Genomic DNA, 20,219 nt, shown 5'->3' with positions numbered 1-20,219 from the left:
AAGGGGACAAGTGTGAGTGGAGGTTTCAGAGAGATCAGTTTGTTGAGTGTAGTTGGGAAGGCGTATGGGAGGGTTTTGAATGAGAGGATTAGGAGAGGAACATAGGACATGATTGGTGAGGAACAGTGTGGATTTAGGACAGGTACGGGTTGCGTGGATCAGATTTTTGTGGTAAGACAGATATGTGAGAAAGCTTTAGGAAAAGGTACATACATACATACATGCATACATATACCAAAGGCTTTTTCCCTCTTGCAGAGGCAGAAGGTAAGAAGGTACTTAGAGTGAACTGCTTAAATGAGAAAGAAAAGGAGAAGGAGTATAAGAAGAAGCTGAGAGAGGAGTGGGAGGGAGTGAAGGGTAGAGTAGAACTAGGAGTGGAGGAGGAATGGGGATGGTTCAAGGAGGGAGTCATAAGGTGTGCAAAGGTGGTGTGTGGAACAAGGAGAACGGGAGGAAATAGAAGGAAGGGTAGTGAGTGGTGGGATGAGGAAGCAAAAAGGGTGTAGAAAAAAAGAAACAGGCATTCATAGATTGGCTACAAATTAGGACGAGGGAATCGTATGAGAGGTACAAAGTAAAGAGAAGGGAAGTTAAACATAAGATAAATGAAGCAAAGAGGAGAGCAGATGTGAAATGGGGTAAGAGTATGACAGAAAATTTCGAAAGTAATAAAAAGATGTTTTGGAAAGAAATTAAAAGAGGAAGAGGAGGCGAATCAAGTAGAGAAGAAAAGGTAAAAGGTGCAGATGGAGAGATGATAATGGAAGAGAAGGCAGTGAGAGGAAGGTGGGCAGAGTATTTTAGGGAGTTGCTAAATGTGAAGGAGGACAGGGAGGGAAAGGTAGTTGCAGTGGGAAGTGCTAAGAAAACGAGAGTGATGAGTGAGGAAAATGGAGGAGAAATAGGGAAGTATGAAGTGAAAGCAGCTGTTAAGATAATGAGAGCAGGTAAGGCACCTGGGTTGGATGGATGCCATGCAGAATGTCTGAAGAAAGGAGGTACAGTTGTGGTGGACTGGCTGGTGAGGTTATTTAATGTTTGTTTAAGAGAGGGTAGAGTGTTGGAGGACTGGAGGCGTGCCTGTATCGTTCCGCTTTACAAGGGAAAAGGGGGACAAGTGTGAGTGTAGTAGTTACAGAGGGATCAGATTGTTGAGTGTAGTTGGGAAGGCTTATGGGAAGGCCTTGATTGAGAGGATTAGGAGAGGAACAGAGGGAGTAATTGGTGAGGAACAGTGTGGTTTTAGGACAGGTAGGGGTTGTGTAGATCAGATTTTTGTGATAAGACAGATATGTGAGAAAGCTATAGGAAAAGGTAAGGATGTATTTTGGCCTTTTATGGATCTGGAAAAGGCTTATGACAGGGTAGACAGAAAGGCACTGTGGGAGGTACTGCAGATATATGGGAGGTGAGGAAGTATGTATGAGAAAAAAATTGACGCAGCCCAAAGGGATTTCTCCCCGTCTTCTCCTTTTCTGTATGAGGGGACGGAGAGGGGGATCGCCGAATTTATGAAGCGGCCTTGCTGTGGATGTGCTGTGTCTCCCACCCACTCCCTTTCATGCATCACAGCATCATCCATACACAACCCTTCTCCATCCACCCCTATCTTCTGTCCTCTCCCGTCCTTCCTCAACAGACATTTCCCTCTTTCCCAATGCCTCTTTTATCCTATCCATCCATCTCAATCATGGTTACCCCCTCATGTTCACTTCTTCCACCTCTGCCTTCCACACCTCTTTTACTAATCTTTCTTCTCTCATTATTCCCATGTGTCCAAACCATCCCAATACTCTTTCATCAACCATATCTCCCAACTCCCTTTCCACCCCCGTTCTCCTCCTCCACCTCGTTTCTCACTCTATCCAGCCTAGGAAGCCCTATCATACTTGTCAGGCACCTCATCTCAAACCCATTCAAACTCTTTCTCTCTTCCTCTCTTATGTTCCATGTTTCTACCTCATACAGTGCTGTCAACACAATCACTCGTTCATACAATCTCCTCTTAGCATCCATTCCCAAATGTCTATTTCTCATTACACTTTTTAATCCCCTAAGGTATGTACTTGCTTCTTTCAATCTACATTCTACGTCCACCTCCACTCCTCCCTTTCCCGTCACATTTATCTTCAACTTCCTTCTTTCGCACACTCTCCCAAACTCTGTCACTAACTTCCTCAATCCCTCCTCTGATCTTGCTACAAGCGCAGTTCCGTCAGCAAACATCAACTGGCTTATCTCCCACTTTTCTCCATTGTCTTTAACCATCTCCAATCCCCGACCCACTACCCTTGCACCGCCCCATCCATGTATAAATTGAACAGCCAAGGCCACATAACACATCACTTACCTTTATGGATTTGGAAAAGGCTTATGACAGGGTAGACAGGAAGGCACTGTGGGAGGTATTGCAGATATATGGGAGAGGAGGAAAGCTGTTAAAAGCAGTCAAAAGTTTTTACGGGAGTAATGTTACGAGAGCCTGTGTTGAATATAAAATAGACACCCAACATTAGCTTTAGCAAAATCATCTGATGTTTTCCGACACAAAGTCTAAAATTGCACCAGTTGTATTTTTACCCTCACTACTAGTGCTCAGTCTTCATATTATTTGCATTAGGACGGTTACGAATAAAAGTGCAGAGGTAATTATTAAACTCTGGCGTTAGTCAGACCCATCCATGATTATGTGTTACAGTTTTGGTCTCCGTCCTATAGAATGGATATAAATTCATTAGAGTCAGTACAGAGGAGAATGACCAAAACGATACGTGGGCTCAGAAATTTACCTTACAAGGACAGGTTTAGGCATCTTAACTTACACTCTCTAGAAAGACGCAGAGTGCAGGTTGATCTAATAGAGGTGTTCAAGTGGATCAAAGGTTTTAACAAGGGTGACGCAACCAAGGTCATCATATTAAGACAACAGGGCAGAACTCACAGTAATGGTTTTAATTTGAACAAATTTAGATTTAAGAAGGAAATAAGCAAGTACTAGTTTACTAATAGAGTGGTCAACGAATGAAATAGACTTAGCAGCCCTATAGTGAGCGCTGAAATTATCAGTTGTTTTAAGAAAAGGCTAGACAATTTTTTGAATGGGGATGACAGGTGGTAATGGACATGGAACTGCCTAGTGTATGCATCATAGTCTCTTACAGTCTCCTTCATTCTTATGTTCTTATGTACGAGTATATATGGATATATATATATATATATATATATATATATATATATATATATATATATATATATACATACATATACCATGGGCTTTTTCCCCCTTACAATAGAGGTAGCCAAAGTCAAAAGGCATAATTCCACTCTCACCCATTTCAGCCCCACCCACCCCACTCCCATTTACCACCCTTCCCTCCCCTCCCCCTTCTTTTCTTAGCTCCTCTTGAATGATGGGTCATCCTTGAATTTCGCCTGTTGCCCTGGGTCAAAAACAATGGATGAAGACACAGCACATCCACAGCAATATGACATATAATATATATATATATATATATATATATATATATATATATATATATATATGTGTGTGTGTGTGTGTGTGTGTGTGTGTTCATCACGTGGTCAGTCGATGCTCTGATTTAGTCATCGCTGAGATTGATGCTGGTACTGCACGTGCGTTCCTCAAGAAGGTTTTGTCCTACCCGTGGGCCCCAAGGAAACTTTGGTCGAGTCACGTGCCCAAGCGGCACGTGATTCACGCGTATGGGCCCATGAACGATTCCTTTGAGAGCCTCCTGGGTCAAAAGTCGTGGGACGGTCCAGAGAAGAGGCGAGGACGGGAGGAGTGAAGACTAGAACTGAGGGCAATTTTCTAACAATATCCAGGTGAGGGAGATATGGCCTTTCCCGGACGGGCTCTGTACTTTTCCAAGCGTGATTTTGTATATGAATATCTGCAAACGATGGGTATTTCTATAGGGTTGGTAGAGAGAGTGAAGAAATGGATATGTGGTCGCTTGATGTTTATGTATAGGCCGGGCTTTATGTAGTGATTGTGTGCAAGATGTCAAGTGTAATGGCTGTATTAGGCTTCCGGATGAAGGTCGGAAATTCAAGCTCCAGTATTCATCGTGGGTAGTTTGACATTCATGGTTTTAAAATGAATGTTCTCTTTTATGGTGTTTGACTTTAAATTCTAAGATGTAGTTGGAATGGTTGAGTGTGGCAAGTCTGATGACTGAGTAGGTAAGAAGTTGCGTTGGCGGGGGGGGGGGCGAGGTATGTAGGTGATGGCTACTGTGGTGGGCCAGTCTAATGTGATGGTCCATGAGTTTGTGTCGAAAGTACTCTTGGTTAGAAATGTTCATTCCGTCGTGTTGTTACAGAGAAATCTAGATCAGATATATGAATGGAACCAGGAATGGAAAATTAATATAAATATAAAGAAATGGAAACTACTAGAAATATGCAAGTGTGAAGAAAGACCTATAAGCTATAAAAAAGTTTAGGAAAATTACCTAGAAATGTTGATTGCGGAAATTTTGCCTTCGGAAAAATAATTAAGAGTAAACTTATCTTATACAGGTAGATGAATTGATCCGTAAAATTAAATGAAAGAAAAATAGTACATTTAGATAAAATAAAGAAATCTAAACACACCCACACACGCACGAGCCCAACACGTGATCCAAGACCATGGTGAATCACACACACACACGCACACATCATTCTCATTGTTTAAGAGGGGTAGCAATGGCTTGTAGATTTTTTTATACGTCGGGAGCACGACTGAAATTGGAGATCTCGTGTTCAACACCAAGACGCATGAGCGCGCGTGTGTATGTATATAATATGTGTGTGTGCTTTCATGCGTGAGTTTGTGTGTGTGTGAAAGTGTGTAAGTGTGTGCGTAAGTGTGTGTGCGTATGTGTGCGACAGTGTGAAAAAATATAAGCATTATTTTATTTTCATGCAGCTGCTCGCCTTTCTTCCGGCTCCCTAATGAAGGCATGCACGAGCAGCAGATGGCTTCTCAGTTCTTTCTTTTGCTGCAATGAAATTCCTTTAGTTGAACGACTTTGTTCGACCTTGGGAAGAATAATATTCCTAAGGGAGGTCACTGTACTGACAGAGCCCATTGCTGTGGGAATGGCCTCCGTCAATTAGATTAAAAATATTTTGACATGAAACCTTGACTTAGCGTCCGACAAAGTAAAAGGATATTATTCCTGGCACGTCGTTATCTACAGGTGGATTCTGACAGGAGGTTTCCTAGGGAACAGGATATCCAGGGCAGAGGGTAGTAATAGTTTAATCGTAATTCGTTCCATACGCTTATGTTGCCACGAATGTATCATTTGCTTTCGTCTCTTTCAGGATTTCTACGTTCGGCGGCAGATGGAAAAGGAGTTCCCACATAAGTATCACTTTGTAAGGTAATAGTGTGATGTCATACAAGCAGGATATGATAATTATTAGATTAATTGTTACTCCTTTCAACGCAGTGGCGTAGGTTGTAGATTTTGCTCCTGCCAGGTTTGCATTTGAGAGATAGATAAAGGAAGGAAGAGGACACAGACTTGAAAAGGGGGTCTCAGTCCTTTGAGACACCTTTCAGACTTGTAACGTTCCCTTCAGGGGTAGAAAATCGCCCGTCCACAACTGGAATAAAATCCATTCCGTGCGTCACCGTGTTGAGAAGATTATACACAGAAGGTGAGAGGCATTCAGCTCCACTTGGCTGAAGACACGAACTTAAAAAAAAAAAAAAAAAAAAAAAAAAAAAACGCTGCTAGTCAGACCTGGTGCAAATAGTTTAATTCGTTTCCCTAAAACTGAGTTCAAAGGATCACCCTTGCGCATTTATGTACAAAAAAACCTTGTGTGCACGTATACACATCTATATATAAAGAACCCATGAATGTATGAGTACTTGTGAGTACGTGATATGTGCATGTCAATATTAATTCACGTAGTAACACAAATAAAGAATAACCACCAGGGAAATTATAAAAACGATGTAACAACTAGTAGTATAGTGATGACGATAATGATGATAACAATGATAGTGTTGTAACTTCGATATCAATAAAAACATTGCCATCTTTCAGGTATGAAGATCTGTGCCGGAACCCCTTTCGCATCACGGCGAACATCTTCCGGTTCCTGTCCGGTGAGACAACCTTCCACGACGGACCCATGTCGGAGAAGAGCATCCAGGAGGACATCCCCCGAAACGTCCAGAACTTCCTCAGGAAGCATACCAATTCCCGGTGGTCCAAGCGTTTGCAGAGGGACCCCTACGGGACGTTCCGAGACACTCTCAACAGTTGGCAGAAATGGCGGATGACAATGGACCGAGACTTTCTTGAAAGGAATCAAAATGTTTGTCGTGAGATCATACAAGAGGCTGGCTACAGAATGTTCTCTTCTTTAGAAGAACTTAGAAATCTTAGTGTTTCGTCTTTAATGGGGGTCTCGTAACGCAGGCCTGCTCGGAATGTAGCTGGAGCGGGGCAGATGTTGTACATTAAATTCATTACAGTTCTATTATAGAGGACCTGCCTATATTATATATGTATATATATATATATATATATATATATATATATATATATATATATATATATATACATACAGAGCTGGGCGCGTTCCTCGATTTTTGGTAGTGCGTCAACGTTCCTGCATTCCTCCGGCCCCGGTAAGTGCGTTCCTGGAATTGTTCCTCAAATGTTTTAGCTCAGTGTGTTCTTGCATTCCTGCGTTAGCGCTCCCAAACTATTAAAGCGTCCCTCAAAAAAGTAGTGCGTTTTTCAAAAAAATTGAAAAGAGAAAAAATTCGCTCCTCAAAAACACTACTGTGCGCATCAAAAAAACTTCCGCAACTCAAAAATAAAACAAAATACAAGGTAACAATACATCAAAATTTCATGCAGTAAAATATGTGTATATTTGAGACAACAAGACAAGTTACAAAAAAAATCTAAAGTTTTTAAAGAATTAAAATTACTGCCCCTCCTACTCCACTTCCTTCTCCTCCTCCTTGTCCTGCTCCTGCACCTACTTGTACCCAAGGGGGTGCAAGTTGCCCCTCACAGATACCAGCTGTTCATAGTTAATGTTGCTCAGGCTGGACCTCTCCCCCCCCCTCGCAAAATGTTTCCCGATGAGCTAAACAGCCTCTCCACTGCTCCACTGTGTGTGTGTGTGTGTGTATACAATGAAATATATATATATATATATATATATATATATATATATATATATATATATATATATATATATATATATATACACACACAGTATATAAAAGTTTGGTGATATGGTAAAACATTGGTAAAAAAGTAAATATATTACAGTTTGGTGATATGGTAAAACATTGGTAAAAAAAAATTAACCCAATATCGGAGAAAAATAAAATCAGAAATAAAAATTTAGTATATTTCGACCACAACATGTGGTCCTCTTCAGCATATGGATACAGTAGGCATTGAACAAGAATATATAGACATGCGAGGGTACAATAGGGGAACGAGGAAAGACATGGGCATGTGACATATGTCTGTATATATTTTTGCTCACTACGAGTACCTACTGTACCCATGTGCTGAAGAGGACCACAGATAGTGGTCGAAATATACAGATCTGTTTTTTTTTTTATCTTATCTTTCTTCAATAGTGGTTTAAAAGTTTTATTTCATATTATATATATATAAGTATATATATATATATAAGTATATATATATATATATATAAGTATATATATATATATATATAAGTATATATATATATATATATAAGTATATATATATATAGAGAGAGAGAGAGGTGGACAAATGCGTTCTCTTAGTGTGTTGCGTTCCTGCGTTCTTGCGTACGTACGCAGCCTTATTAGGAACGGAAGAACGCAGGAACGCAAAAAATTCAAAGGAACTCAAGTAAAAGGAACGCACCGTCCGATTTTTAAAAACGTTCCTGCGTTCCGAGTGTAACGAAGCGTTTTTTTTTTTTTTTTTTTTTTTTTTTTTTTTTTTCAAAACGTTTTCAATGGAAACAACAAAAACGATATTCACTACGCGGAAACATTGTTGTGTACGTTCAGGCGGGAGGCTCTCCCATTGGTCAGCGGCAAAGACGACCAAACCTTTAGTTGTTTACGTTTAGGCGGGAAGCTCTCCCATTGGTCAGCTGCTAAGACGTTTTGTTCGCCATTACGACAGTGCGTACAAATCACTCGTTGTGTGAACCCGTATATACCCATCTAACCTACTAATTTTGTATTTTTTTCAGGACAAGGATGAGGAGTAGGAAATGGAATAGGAGCAGTAATTTTGATTCTTTAAAAAAAATTAAAAAAATTAACTTGTCTAGTTGTCTGAAATATACATATATTTGAATGTATGAAGCTCTGATGTGATATTAATTTGTACTTTGTTTTATTTTTGAGTTGCGGAATAGTTCTTTTGATACGCACAGTATTTTTTTTCTTTTTTCTTTTTTAGGAACGCAGTGGGGTTTTTTTTCCAATTTTTTGAGGAACGCAGTTTTTTTTTTTCAAAATTTTGAGGAACGTACTATTTTTTTTGAGAGACGCTTTAATAGTTTGGGAGCGCTAACGTAGGAACGCACCTAGCGAAAACATTTTGAGAAACACTATTCAAGGAACGCACTTACAGCGGACGGAGGAACACAGGAAAGATAACGCACTACTCAAAATCGAGGAACGCGCCTAGCTATATATATGTATATATATATATATATATATATATATATATGTATATGTATATATATATATATATATATATATATATGTATATATATATATAAATATATATATATACAATATATATATATATATAAAAATATATATATATATATATATACCGTATTTTACGGCTTACAAGACGCGCTTTTTTTGTTTTTGTTTTTTTCCTAAAAAATACCCTGAAAAATACTAGTGTGTCTTCCAAGACGAATGTTGTATTATAAGGCAACACCCAGGCTCAAGTGAGCTTGGACACTTGACCGATAGTGACCTGGATTTATATGTTGAGCATCAACAAACCATTGAAGAATAACATGCGTGCAGAATGGTCTAAATGAATGGCAGAAGGAAGACATGAAATAACACCGTGTGGAAGAATGAAACCCCCGTCAATAGCTCAAGTGTGTGAATGGGTGTTGACATTTTGGAATGCTATTAATACTGAAGTTGTTGTAAAGTCTTTCAAAAAATGTGATATAAGTAATGCCATGGATGGTAGTGAGGATCATTTATTGTACATGACTGACAGTAGTGATAACTCTGCAGATGAGAGTTCAGAACTTTTACACGAATCCAGTGGTGACGAGTTCTCGGGATTTGAGGATGAATAAATTTCTTTCAAGTTTTATATTTCTACATGCATATTTTTTTTTAATTTTAGTTTATTTTCATGAAAATAAAACCACCCTTGGACAATGAAAAATATATTGAATATTTACTAATCACCAACTAGTATCATCGCCATACAAACAAAATCGGACAAGTGATTTCGTAATGTAAACAATACGTCCAATATATGTCGTCGCCCGCCCAGCAAATTTGTAATGAGTGCTGAGACAAGAGTGTCTTGCAGACTCCTTGCTTATGTTTTTGGGTTCAGTGGTCGGGTATATGGTGAATGTGTTCTTGTATGAGAATGCCTTTTTTTTTTATAGAAATTTCTTTCAAATATTAGGGTGCGTCTTCCAAGATGCAGCGTCTTGCAAGCCGTAAAATACGGTATATGTATATATATATATATATATGTATATATATATATATATATATATATATATATATATATGTATATATATATATATATGTATATATATATATATATATGTATATATATATATATACACTATTAACCCACTATCAGAGAAAAAATGACGGAAGAGGACTACAGATTGTAGTCGAAATATACAGTTTCCCTGTACTTCCGTCATTTTGTCTCCGATAGTGGGTTAATAGTGAACTTTTACATATGTGTTATAACATACCAATTTCCATATATATATATATATATATATATATATATATATGTATATATATTTATATATATGTATATATATATGTATATATATATATATATATATATATATATATCTTCTAAGCATATATTCACATGTCCATGTATTGAACATATATTTTTGTGGTGGATATTTGTTATTTTCATAAGAAAAAATAAAGATAATTGAGTACACATATATTGCACTTTATATGATTAGGTTTATATCCGAAGATTTTTTCTTATTTATTTATTGATCTTTGCCGCATTTTGCAGTGGTATGAGAAAGTAATTTCACAGTATTTTCATACTGTTGATAACCAGATGGTTTTATTCAGTTTTAAGATACGACTATCGAAGTGTTTCAAGTTGGAAAATATTGAAGTTGATGTGATATATTCTATTCCGAAAGTCCCCCCACTCCTGTTGGACTAAAATGGTGTTACATAAAGAAATCATATTAACTCGCTCTAAATTTTTCGCATTTTATAAGTACTGGCTGAGGACAGGAGGTGATTTTATGTAGTTGAGGGTGTCGGATTATGACCTGAAAGGTGTTCCTGGTTAGTCATTACAGCGTAAAAATAACTCGCTCCGGAAAGATACTCTTGTAAATCATTCTGCTTAGAGATGTACTAAACCAAATGTAACCCAGAAAAAAAGTGACGTTAAAAGCGTCCTCCAGTGAAAAGACTCGAACCCATATCTGCCACATTTCACTATTTCTAACAAAGCCAGTGCCATATCTATGGCACAGAATGAAAATAGAAATACCCTCAACCCCTGTTTCAACGCCAGAATCATGAATTGTCATTCCATGACGTTATGTCGCATTCTAGTTTTGTTTATCCAAAATGGCCTCTTGTTTCAATGAATTTAAGTTTCCTTATCAATGTTCTCCGTGATATCGATACCGTATTTAACGATTTATTGCTCTATAAACTGCAGTGCTGCTATCTTCATTCGTATTCGCCTGATTGCTATCCAACTACTAAAACTGTCATCGAACGAGTCATTTCATCAGCAGCGGCCGTGCATGCGAAGGGTGACTGAAAAATTCGTGGCCTATGGTAGGACACGAGACTTGTAGCTTTTTCACACAAAATCTAAACTTTCATAAGGCGGTATAAGATTTTTCAAGTCTTTAATGTGATTCTTTTTTTTTTTTTTTTTTTTTTTTTTTTTTTTTTTTTCAAATGATTGATTTGGGACAGTAAGGTATTATAGAGAAAATGAACAAAATTCATCATAGGGCAGTCATTCAATACCTCTACATCAAGGGCTTAACTCCAAAGGAAATTCACGAGGACATGGTAGCTACTATGCGAGACAACGCTTCTTCATACGGCATGGTTAAAAAAATGGGCGGCTGATTTCAAGCGGGGCAGTGACAGCCTGGAAGATGACCCTCGTCAAGGAAGGCCTGACTGCCATTGTCACCACTCAAGAAATTATCGACAAAATCCAGGACATGTTGCTCACAGATCGGCGTTTGACCAAACGTTTTATTGCGACAGGGTTGGGCGTCCCCCAGAAATGTGTTCATGCAATTATCCACAACCATCTTGAAATGACGAAGATCTCAGCTCGATGGGTCCCAAAACTTCTTGGACCTGATCAGAAGCGGCTGCAATGCAACATGCCAAAGAACAATCTTGCCATTTTTTTTTATGCTGATACATAAAGATTTATCCGGCAATTTGGGGCCATGGATGAGACTTGGGTTCGACCTGAGTCGAAAGAATAATCAACACAATGGAAGCATCATGGATCTCCAGCTTCAAAGAAGACCAAGTCGGTGATCTCTGCAGGGATAGTGGTGGTTTCCATTTTTGGGGAGATTCTGAGGGGGTGCTACTGGTGGATTATCTGACAAAGGGTCAATCCATTACTGGGCCATACTGTGCCAACTTAACAAAGCAGCTACGAAACGCGGGTCTGTGTGGCTGAATGTACATACAGTTGGACCCTCCATGACCCCTCTTTTAGTACTCTTGTAAAAATGTATAGGAAAAGGAGGAATACATGAAATAATTCGCAAAAGAAAACAGTATGAAGAATATCATCATATTTTTAGTGATCTCGAAAGGGGATCGAGAATGGTTTTTGGATATACACGGATTACCCAAGACATTTTTGACTACATTCGCAAGAAAATCAAGCACCGCCTGGTTAAGACATGGTGTAACTGGCACAGACATCCTATTCTACCAGAAGAAAGCCTAGTCGTCACTCTCAGGTGAGCTGAAATAAAATTCCTGAATGAATCTAATGTGGTACTAAGTGTATATAATAAGATTTCTTGAAACTTAATGATTTTCCTTTTATTTTGAGTTACAGTATGTACTGTAGTGGTACTGATAAACACTAAATTGAACAGGCCATAGATACAAATATACCTGATATAATAGCACAAAATAATCCTTCTGTTTACCCATATGTGGTATGAAGAATACTATTCTTGGACACATATGTATTGTAGCTATCAGTGGCTACATTTTGAGACTCCAAAGAAGAATGGGTGTAGGAGTAATCTTCCAAAGGAGAGTGGGGGTACGAGTGAGGAGACACTTGTGGAGTGGAAACCAACTGGGCAAAGGATCCATAGGTATATGACGGGGGACACGTTATTGGAACTTGATATGCAAACTGCTGTACAGTTTGTTGTATGTGGTACTGAATGTCAACTTCTGTGGAGCTGAAATTCTTTAAACATGAAGTAACAGGCTCTTGAAGAACATTAGATCCTCGTCGTCATCTTATGTTTGTGACTTGATTTTTCCATTAGATACTGATAGTTCTGCAGCCAAACAGCGATTTATGCCCTGATCGTGCATGGGAGTCCGCCCAAAGGTTTATGACTGTTTCTGATACTAGGGGACTTACTTATTCAAAATCTGGTTCATGCCACTCTGGCATCTTTGGGGAAATCAAAATATTCAAGATGGCTGCCAAGATGATTCCCGCTAATCTGTTTTTTTTTTTTTTTTTTATATATATATATATATACATATAAAATAGTCATAACTTTATTATGAATCAACTTAGAGACATACTTTTTGCGTCTAGGTATAGGTTTTGGCACCAAAGCAACGTGATAGAATGTATCTTTATAGCGAACAATGCATGCAAATCCAAGATGGCTGCCAAAATGGCTGCCGCGATAGTGATGAACATTGAAAATTCCATATCATTACTTCTATTGTATTTCATTCTGCATCTTTTATCTATTTGCAGGTTTTGTCTTCCACTGAATATGACTACAATTATTACTATATGGCTACTGTTTGGCGCTTAAGTACCTATTAATTCTCCTTTCTGTATTTCAGATAAATAAAAACTGGTCACAGTTAAAGGCGTCTAAAATGGAGGAGGTGAAGGATGAATGCGTCATTTGTGGTACCAGGACTGCAAGAAATCTAGTTGCTGCAAAAGATGCTCGTATTGAGAAGATAATTGAATTCAGCCACCAAAGAGGTGATTACATCCATGTATCTCTGCAACGTCAATATGAAGCGGACAAGGACATGGCCATTACTTGTCACTACAATTGTGTCTCGACGTACACATCAAAGGAACACATACTACACACACACACACACACACACATACATATATATATATATATATATATATATATATATATATGTGTGTGTGTGTGTGTGTGTGTGTGTGTGTGTGTGTGTGTGTGTGTGTGTGTGTGTGTGTGTGTGTGTGTGTGTGTGTGTGTGTGTGTGTGTGTGTGTGTGTGTGTTCAAAGGGGTGCGGAGGAGACTTGGGAACAATGACGATAAAACTACCATTGTCACTGAATCGTCCCACCCAACGCTTCAAAGCTTCACAGCTTTTGTTCTGACTAGATACATCTGATTTTATTTAACTTAGGGCCGGGCCCCAGACGAAAAAAAAAGAGGTCGTCAGATGGGTCATGGCTCCTTACCACTTCACAGTTGAATGGCATTGTAGAGCTAAAACAACGATATCTATTAAATATGTCACTGGGGTGGGTTATTTGGAATTTTTCTGCCAAAACTTTCTCAGGTTTCGTAAAGAAGAGATCTGTTCGCTGCTGAGCAATCTGTCCACTCGCATGACGCCACTAAAAGACGTAAGAAAGTGTGCAATTCGTAGAAGCAGGTCAGTTGAATGTACAGTGAAAGTCTTTGGTTTTCAGATGACGTCAGCAGAGGTGCGCATCTGCAAACCTTTTCTCTGTAGCACATATGTGTTTTATGTGGTCGATATTCTAAGGACTTCAATGACATCCTTACAAACCAAGTCACTCGGAATTCTTTTGTGATTGGAGACTAATCTTCTATGAGTAAAAATTGCTGATCACTTTGAACTTCTACTATCCCTCTTATCTGCTACCCTCCATAAATATTTCCTTTGCCATTTCTTTGAAAACACCTCTTCGGTGCGATATTGTTCTCAAGTACAGAAGCGTTGTTTATTTACCAACAAAACACAATAACCTTAACGTATCCACTCTCTTCCCTCTTCAAATCTCCCCCGAATAATTTCACAGTTCACCATCTGGTCTTCTCTTGCTTCCCGTTGCCCGGAAAGGTTCATCGGACGGTTGGACAAGACACAGTCGATCTGCTCTTCGGCTGACTGACCCTTGACCCATGAGGAGATGGAGGACGGAGATAGGTTGGAGTACAAATGGAATATTTTCTGGTACTTATCAAAATTCCTTGAGGGAAATGGAACTCGTTTTCCACGCTCTAATGCAGTCACGTATTTCTTGTTTATTTATTTGTTTACTTATTCGTTTTTAAAGCAAGTGATGTATGATTTGCTTTCGGAGAAATGATATTAATAGAAAGAAAATGTATATAGCATAAACGAGATAAGCAGTTCTTTGTACATCAAAAAGCTGTTCATTCATGTAAATGTAAGTGTATGAATAATTAATCAATGGCCAATGCGCACACACACATAAGTAAACAAACACACACATACAAACGCACATATGAAGATAAAACAAATATAAAAAATCGTGAGTGTACTTGCGTAGGTGTGTGTGTGTGTGTGTGTGTGTGTGTGTGTGTATGTGTGTGAGGCACACATACTCGTATGTGTGTTGTACAAATATTTTCCCACGTTCGTATACTTACCCATTGTACTATCATAGTGGAGATGGGTTGAACGCAGACTTTCGTGTATGTGTATATAACTCGAGCATACAAATATGTAAGAAAAGTTGCGCTCAACTTAAATCTCTCTTGATGGTGTAGTGGTTAAGTCACTACAAGCACTGGTAACGTGCTAGCCGTTGGTTCGAGTCCTCGGGCGTACCACGTTTCAATTTCTGTATGTGCCTCCACGGTTCTTCTGATGTTGATAGTTTAGAATTAAAGTGCATTGTGATTGATAAAAATGTATCTCTAGTCACTGGGACCCATTCAGCTCTGAGCTCTCTTCCGGAGGGAAATAGCTGTCGATCACGAGTTCAACCCGTGATCCAAAGACCATGGTGACACACACACACACACACACACGCACACGCACACATGCACACACACAAAGCGGCGCGGTTGGTAGAGTCCCCGACTGTCACTACGGCGGTCCGGGTTCGAATCCTGTCCAGGGCTGAAGTATTTTCAGTATCGCTGCGCTTTCACTCGTTACTCCAACTCTCGTGGGCGGGGACTTGGGTGTGTGTGTGCGTCTAAGGTCACAGCATTGCCCATAGATCGGTCATACGAGCTCTGAGCTCTCTTCCGGGAGGGAAATAGCTGTCGATCATGAGTTCAACCCATGATCCAAAGACCATGGTGATACACACACACACACACACACACACACACACACACACACACACACACACACACACACACACACACACACACACACACACACACACACACAAACTGGAGTCATAATGATTGATGAACCATTCGGTGAATGTTAGCCACATCTCCTTTCTAAGCGAAGACAGCCTCATAATCTTCAATTTCTGTTTGGCTAGGTAAAGCTTACTGAACTATACATTCTGTCCGCTATTGTATCACTCTGTGCGTTACTCGGAAGTGCTCCCCGACACTGGGAAGAGATGGGATAGGAAGAAGAGCAGGAGAGGAGGGTAAAAGAAGGGAAAGAGGAATAGAGGACAATAGAAGAAAGAAAAGAGGGGAAGCGGAGAAAAGGGGAGGATAAAAGCATGGAAGGAGGTGAGGTAGAGAAGAGGGGAGGATAAAATGAGGGAAGGAAGGGAAATGGAGTGAGAGGAGGTGGTAAGTAGGTAAGGTGGAAGGATGGGAGGGGCGGATAGGAGGAGGGAAGGAGGGAAATTGGGGAGGGGGAATAAAGAGAAATGAAGTGGGGAGGAGGAGAGAATAAGAGGGAAGGAGGGAAATTGGCGAAGGGGAAAGGGGGAGGAGGAGAGATTAGACGGAGGGGAAAAGGGGAGGGAGGAAATATGGAGGATGGAGTTGGAAGAAGAGGGCAACAACCCTAGTTATTCAGTGAGTCAGCCCACCGCATTTGGGTTAGGTAAATAAAAGAACAATATGGAAGACAAGTGCAAAGCAATAAAGCTCCCCGGTGTACGATGCGATCTTTGTGTTGCAAACTGCCTTGGTATCCATGAGAACCACGGTGATATTGAAAGAGGTGTTAGCACAAGACAATGCAGAATAATATGGTTGCATGCAGCGTGCTTGCCTAATGCAACCGCGTAGCTCCGTGTTTTTTTTTTTTTTTTTTCTTTTTTTTACAGAAAATAACCAATATTTGAATAAAAAGTCCCCAGAAACACTTTCTCAAATCCTCATATATCCATGAAATTCTTAAATGTCCAAAGTTTGGAACGGAGAATCTTTTCAAAGATCCAGATGCAGATATTATATGTGTTTGTCTTAGGAAAAAAATAATGAATCGATAAATAAAAAATAGATAAGTAAGAAAATCTGACAATGTTCTGGTAAAAGTGACTGCTTTCTATGGAGCTTAACAACTGACATAAGTTGCCAAGGTTGTACGCTCCAATGTTTATTGATCAGTGGTGAAACCTGAAAGTTCACTGTGAGTTTTCGGTCCTTTGGTCAAGCAAGCAAATCAAGCAAACCATTGAAAATAAACGCAGAATATTTAAAAACAGGAAAACATAGATTAAAGATCATACATCGAGAAGAAAAAATTGTGAATTTCACTAACTCATGAACATACTGACTCTAGATTTTGAAAAAGCCTTTGATCGAATATCCGGACCAAATATTTGGAATGTACTGGCAAACCCATAATACAACATTCCTCATAAACTTCAACGAAACATTTAACAATATATCGAGCATATAACAGCAACGTAATATCTTCCTACGGGGGTATCAACTGGTTTGACGTAAGCAATGGGGTTATGCAGGAATGTATCCTGTCCCTGATATTGTTTATTTTGTATATGGGCTCAAAGGTAAGGGAACTAGAGGACTCCTCCTCATCGTACATATACGCTGATGTCATTGCGACAGTTAAACTTACCGCTGAGTAGCTCCTTATTGTTGTTGATGACCAGAATGAGGCGATCACAAGGCATGACGTAAAACTAGATATTAAATTAGACGTGATGATTATATCGAAGCATCCAAGACACTTGAAAATAACTCTCAATTGTCAGAAAGTGCCTCAAAATCAAGAGAGTATCTACAGTAGGTGCGCAAACTTGTACTAATTGTAAAATAATCATGAATTTACGGACATGATTAAGAAATTCTTTGAAATATTTGGTCCACTTTATCTGCTGTTTTCAAGTACCTATATTTCACGTAGTCAAAGTAAAAATATATATAACTGTCTTATGCCCGGTTCTCTTGTACCAGAATGAGATATGGACCACCCCTATCAAATTGCTTTTCAAGGTTCAGGCTGCTGAAATGGGGGTCCTTAAAGCCACGAGACAAAATCGTATTTGCAGCGTCACACATTAAAGGCATTAACAATATTATTAGAAGAAACCAGCCAAGATGATATGGTCATCTTAGATGAGTGACCTACTATTGCCTTTGAGCGAATCTTCACTTCCAAGAAGATCATCCGGAAGACCAGTAGATGAGTGGACAACATGCAGGGGGAACTAATGAGCACGGAGACACCAAGGACAGAAGTTGAAGATATTGGAACCAACATAGACGGATATAGATGGAGGAAGCTCGTTAACCTGGACGGGTTATTGACCTATACCTGACGATGGTGAGCAGGTCTTCAAGCACGACTAGACTCTCCGGTTATGAACCTTCGGCTGGCCATGCGGTACCATGCCAAGCGGTTCCTTCTTCTAGAAGAGGTGTATGTGTGTGTGGGGGGGGGGGGGAAGTGACCTGCCATTGCTCCATTTACCCAAATGACTTCAAAGTCAGCTCATGACCCATAGAGCTTATGAAACAAGACCTTGAAGCGCTGCTAACGGGTACCCGGCCGGCGGCTATAACCCCCCCCCCTCCCCACCAATACCCTCTGTGCCTGTTTGACACACAGGGCCAAACATGATTGTGGGGGACGTTGCTGGGGGGGGGGGGAGTTCTAAGGTCGGTTAGTTTGACCACCTGTGAGCTCCTTCAAGGAGGCATGTACTGGTGACTGGTCTATAAAGTAATAAATTTTGTATTCTCACTTTACCTTGCGGAGCTGTCGCCCACAGGACCTTGCCGATTTTCCATCTTTGGCGAGGTTGCTTATTATATACTGGAAGCAATATATCACCCTCCGTAAAGTTTCAGCAAGGATCTAGCTTTCTTCGAAACACCCTGAGCTTGTGGGGTATTCTCCTTTCATCGTTTCCAGAATTGCTCCTGTAAATAGTAGTGTTCTTCCATCGGAGCCCCTCTCCAGGTGGGAGCATGTCCGTAGCCTGTACTCTAAGGTGTTCTGAAAAAAATATTTCTAGATCTTGACAGCTGTTAGAAACTATGGTGATTGGTCTGTAGATGAGGGTAGCTTCGACCTCGCAGGAACAGTGTCTGCAATCTCTCGTCGTCTATTTTCTGAGTGTCTACCACGGCGAATAAGGTCTTTCGTGCAGAGAGGATTTATCGTTTTCTGACGCCACCAATGTGGGAAGCAAACGGAGGTTGGGATATCCATTGTATGCCAAGTTTCTGTAGATTCCTTTCGATGACGTGACCTTTCATCGAGCTCTCTGCGTACCGTTATCAGAGAAAATTTTCTCAGGTTTCCGGCGATGAGCCGGGAATGTTGCCTAGGCATTAAGGAAGACGTCGGAGTAAAAGAGTTGTAGAATGTCTATGTAGAAATCTCGGATAGTAAAAGAGTTGTAGAATGTCTAATGTCACTATCTCGGATAGTGAGACGATGCAACCATATATCTTCACTGTTTTATTTTAATGGGATACGTAGAACAGACCAAAGCAATCCAAGCCAATAAAGATGAAGGCGATCCTCTGAACTAGTAGTTCACCCTAGTTTTGTTAAACTGGACTGTTGACCTTGCGACAGGTCACACAGTCCTTGAGTATCTTGACTAGCAGCGGTCGACATGCTGATACCCAGTAGGTCGAGTGAGTTTCCCCAAGAATAAAGTTGGTGAAACTGTGGTCTCTTGGGAGAAGGATGGATCTTGATTTCGCGTCTCTATCGCGGGACTGCGTGGCAAATTCACACATGCACAGAAGACCATCTTCATCTATCCAGGGTTTTAATCGATAAATGGAACTCCGTCTCAGTGAAGTTCCTCGTAAAGGGCTTAGATTTACTCACCTTGCGTTGAGGTCGCTGCGTGGTCTGGTTTGGGTTTCTAGATGCATCCAGTGGGGTGGACCCGTGTAATGCCCGTAGATTCGTCTTGTGCCAAGCCTCCAGTGTTTTAAGAGAAGGTTAGATAACCTTATGGTGGTAATGGACATGGAACTGCCTAGTGTAGGCTTTATGGTCTCTTGCAGTCTCCTTCATTTTTATGTTCTTATGTTTTTATGTTATTGGGTTAATCAGACACGATGTACAGAAGGCCGGCGTATAGGTCATTGGACAAAAATGCGATTAGATCGAAGAGTTAGGTTAATCAGCACAAAAGACCAGCGAATGAGGTCGATGACCGAAGACGTGAATTATACGAAGAATAAACCACAAAAGGTGATTGGGTTAATCAGGCATGATGCAGAGAAGCCTGTCATCTGGGTTTGTTGGACAGCGGCGAAGAGTTATTGGTCAAATCCCGACGGGTTATTGATTTAATCAAGCGTGGTGAGAAGAGGACCGTTGTATGGG

At 40.0% G+C, this 20,219-nt stretch overlaps 1 protein-coding gene across 6 annotated transcripts in view; it reads left to right on the top strand.

Annotated features, from left to right (window-relative positions):
• Positions 1–7,173, top strand: part of LOC143017416 (carbohydrate sulfotransferase 1-like) — an 89,579-nt gene extending 82,406 nt beyond the window's left edge. For all 6 annotated transcript variants that reach the window (XM_076199449.1, XM_076206607.1, XM_076192414.1 and 3 more), the window contains 2 exons: positions 5,341–5,399; positions 6,075–7,173. In XM_076199449.1, coding sequence (XP_076055564.1) covers positions 5,341–5,399; positions 6,075–6,447 — 432 coding nt within the window. In that variant the 3' untranslated portion in view covers positions 6,448–7,173. The remainder of the gene's footprint in view (positions 1–5,340; positions 5,400–6,074) is intronic.
• The last annotated feature ends 13,046 nt before the right edge of the window (positions 7,174–20,219 follow it).

Source organism: Oratosquilla oratoria, chromosome 1 (genome assembly GCF_046742065.1).
Source record: "Oratosquilla oratoria isolate Oo_2021 chromosome 1, ASM4674206v1, whole genome shotgun sequence".
Taxonomy (NCBI): domain Eukaryota; kingdom Metazoa; phylum Arthropoda; class Malacostraca; order Stomatopoda; family Squillidae; genus Oratosquilla; species Oratosquilla oratoria.
This window is presented reverse-complemented; position numbering and strand designations above follow the sequence as displayed.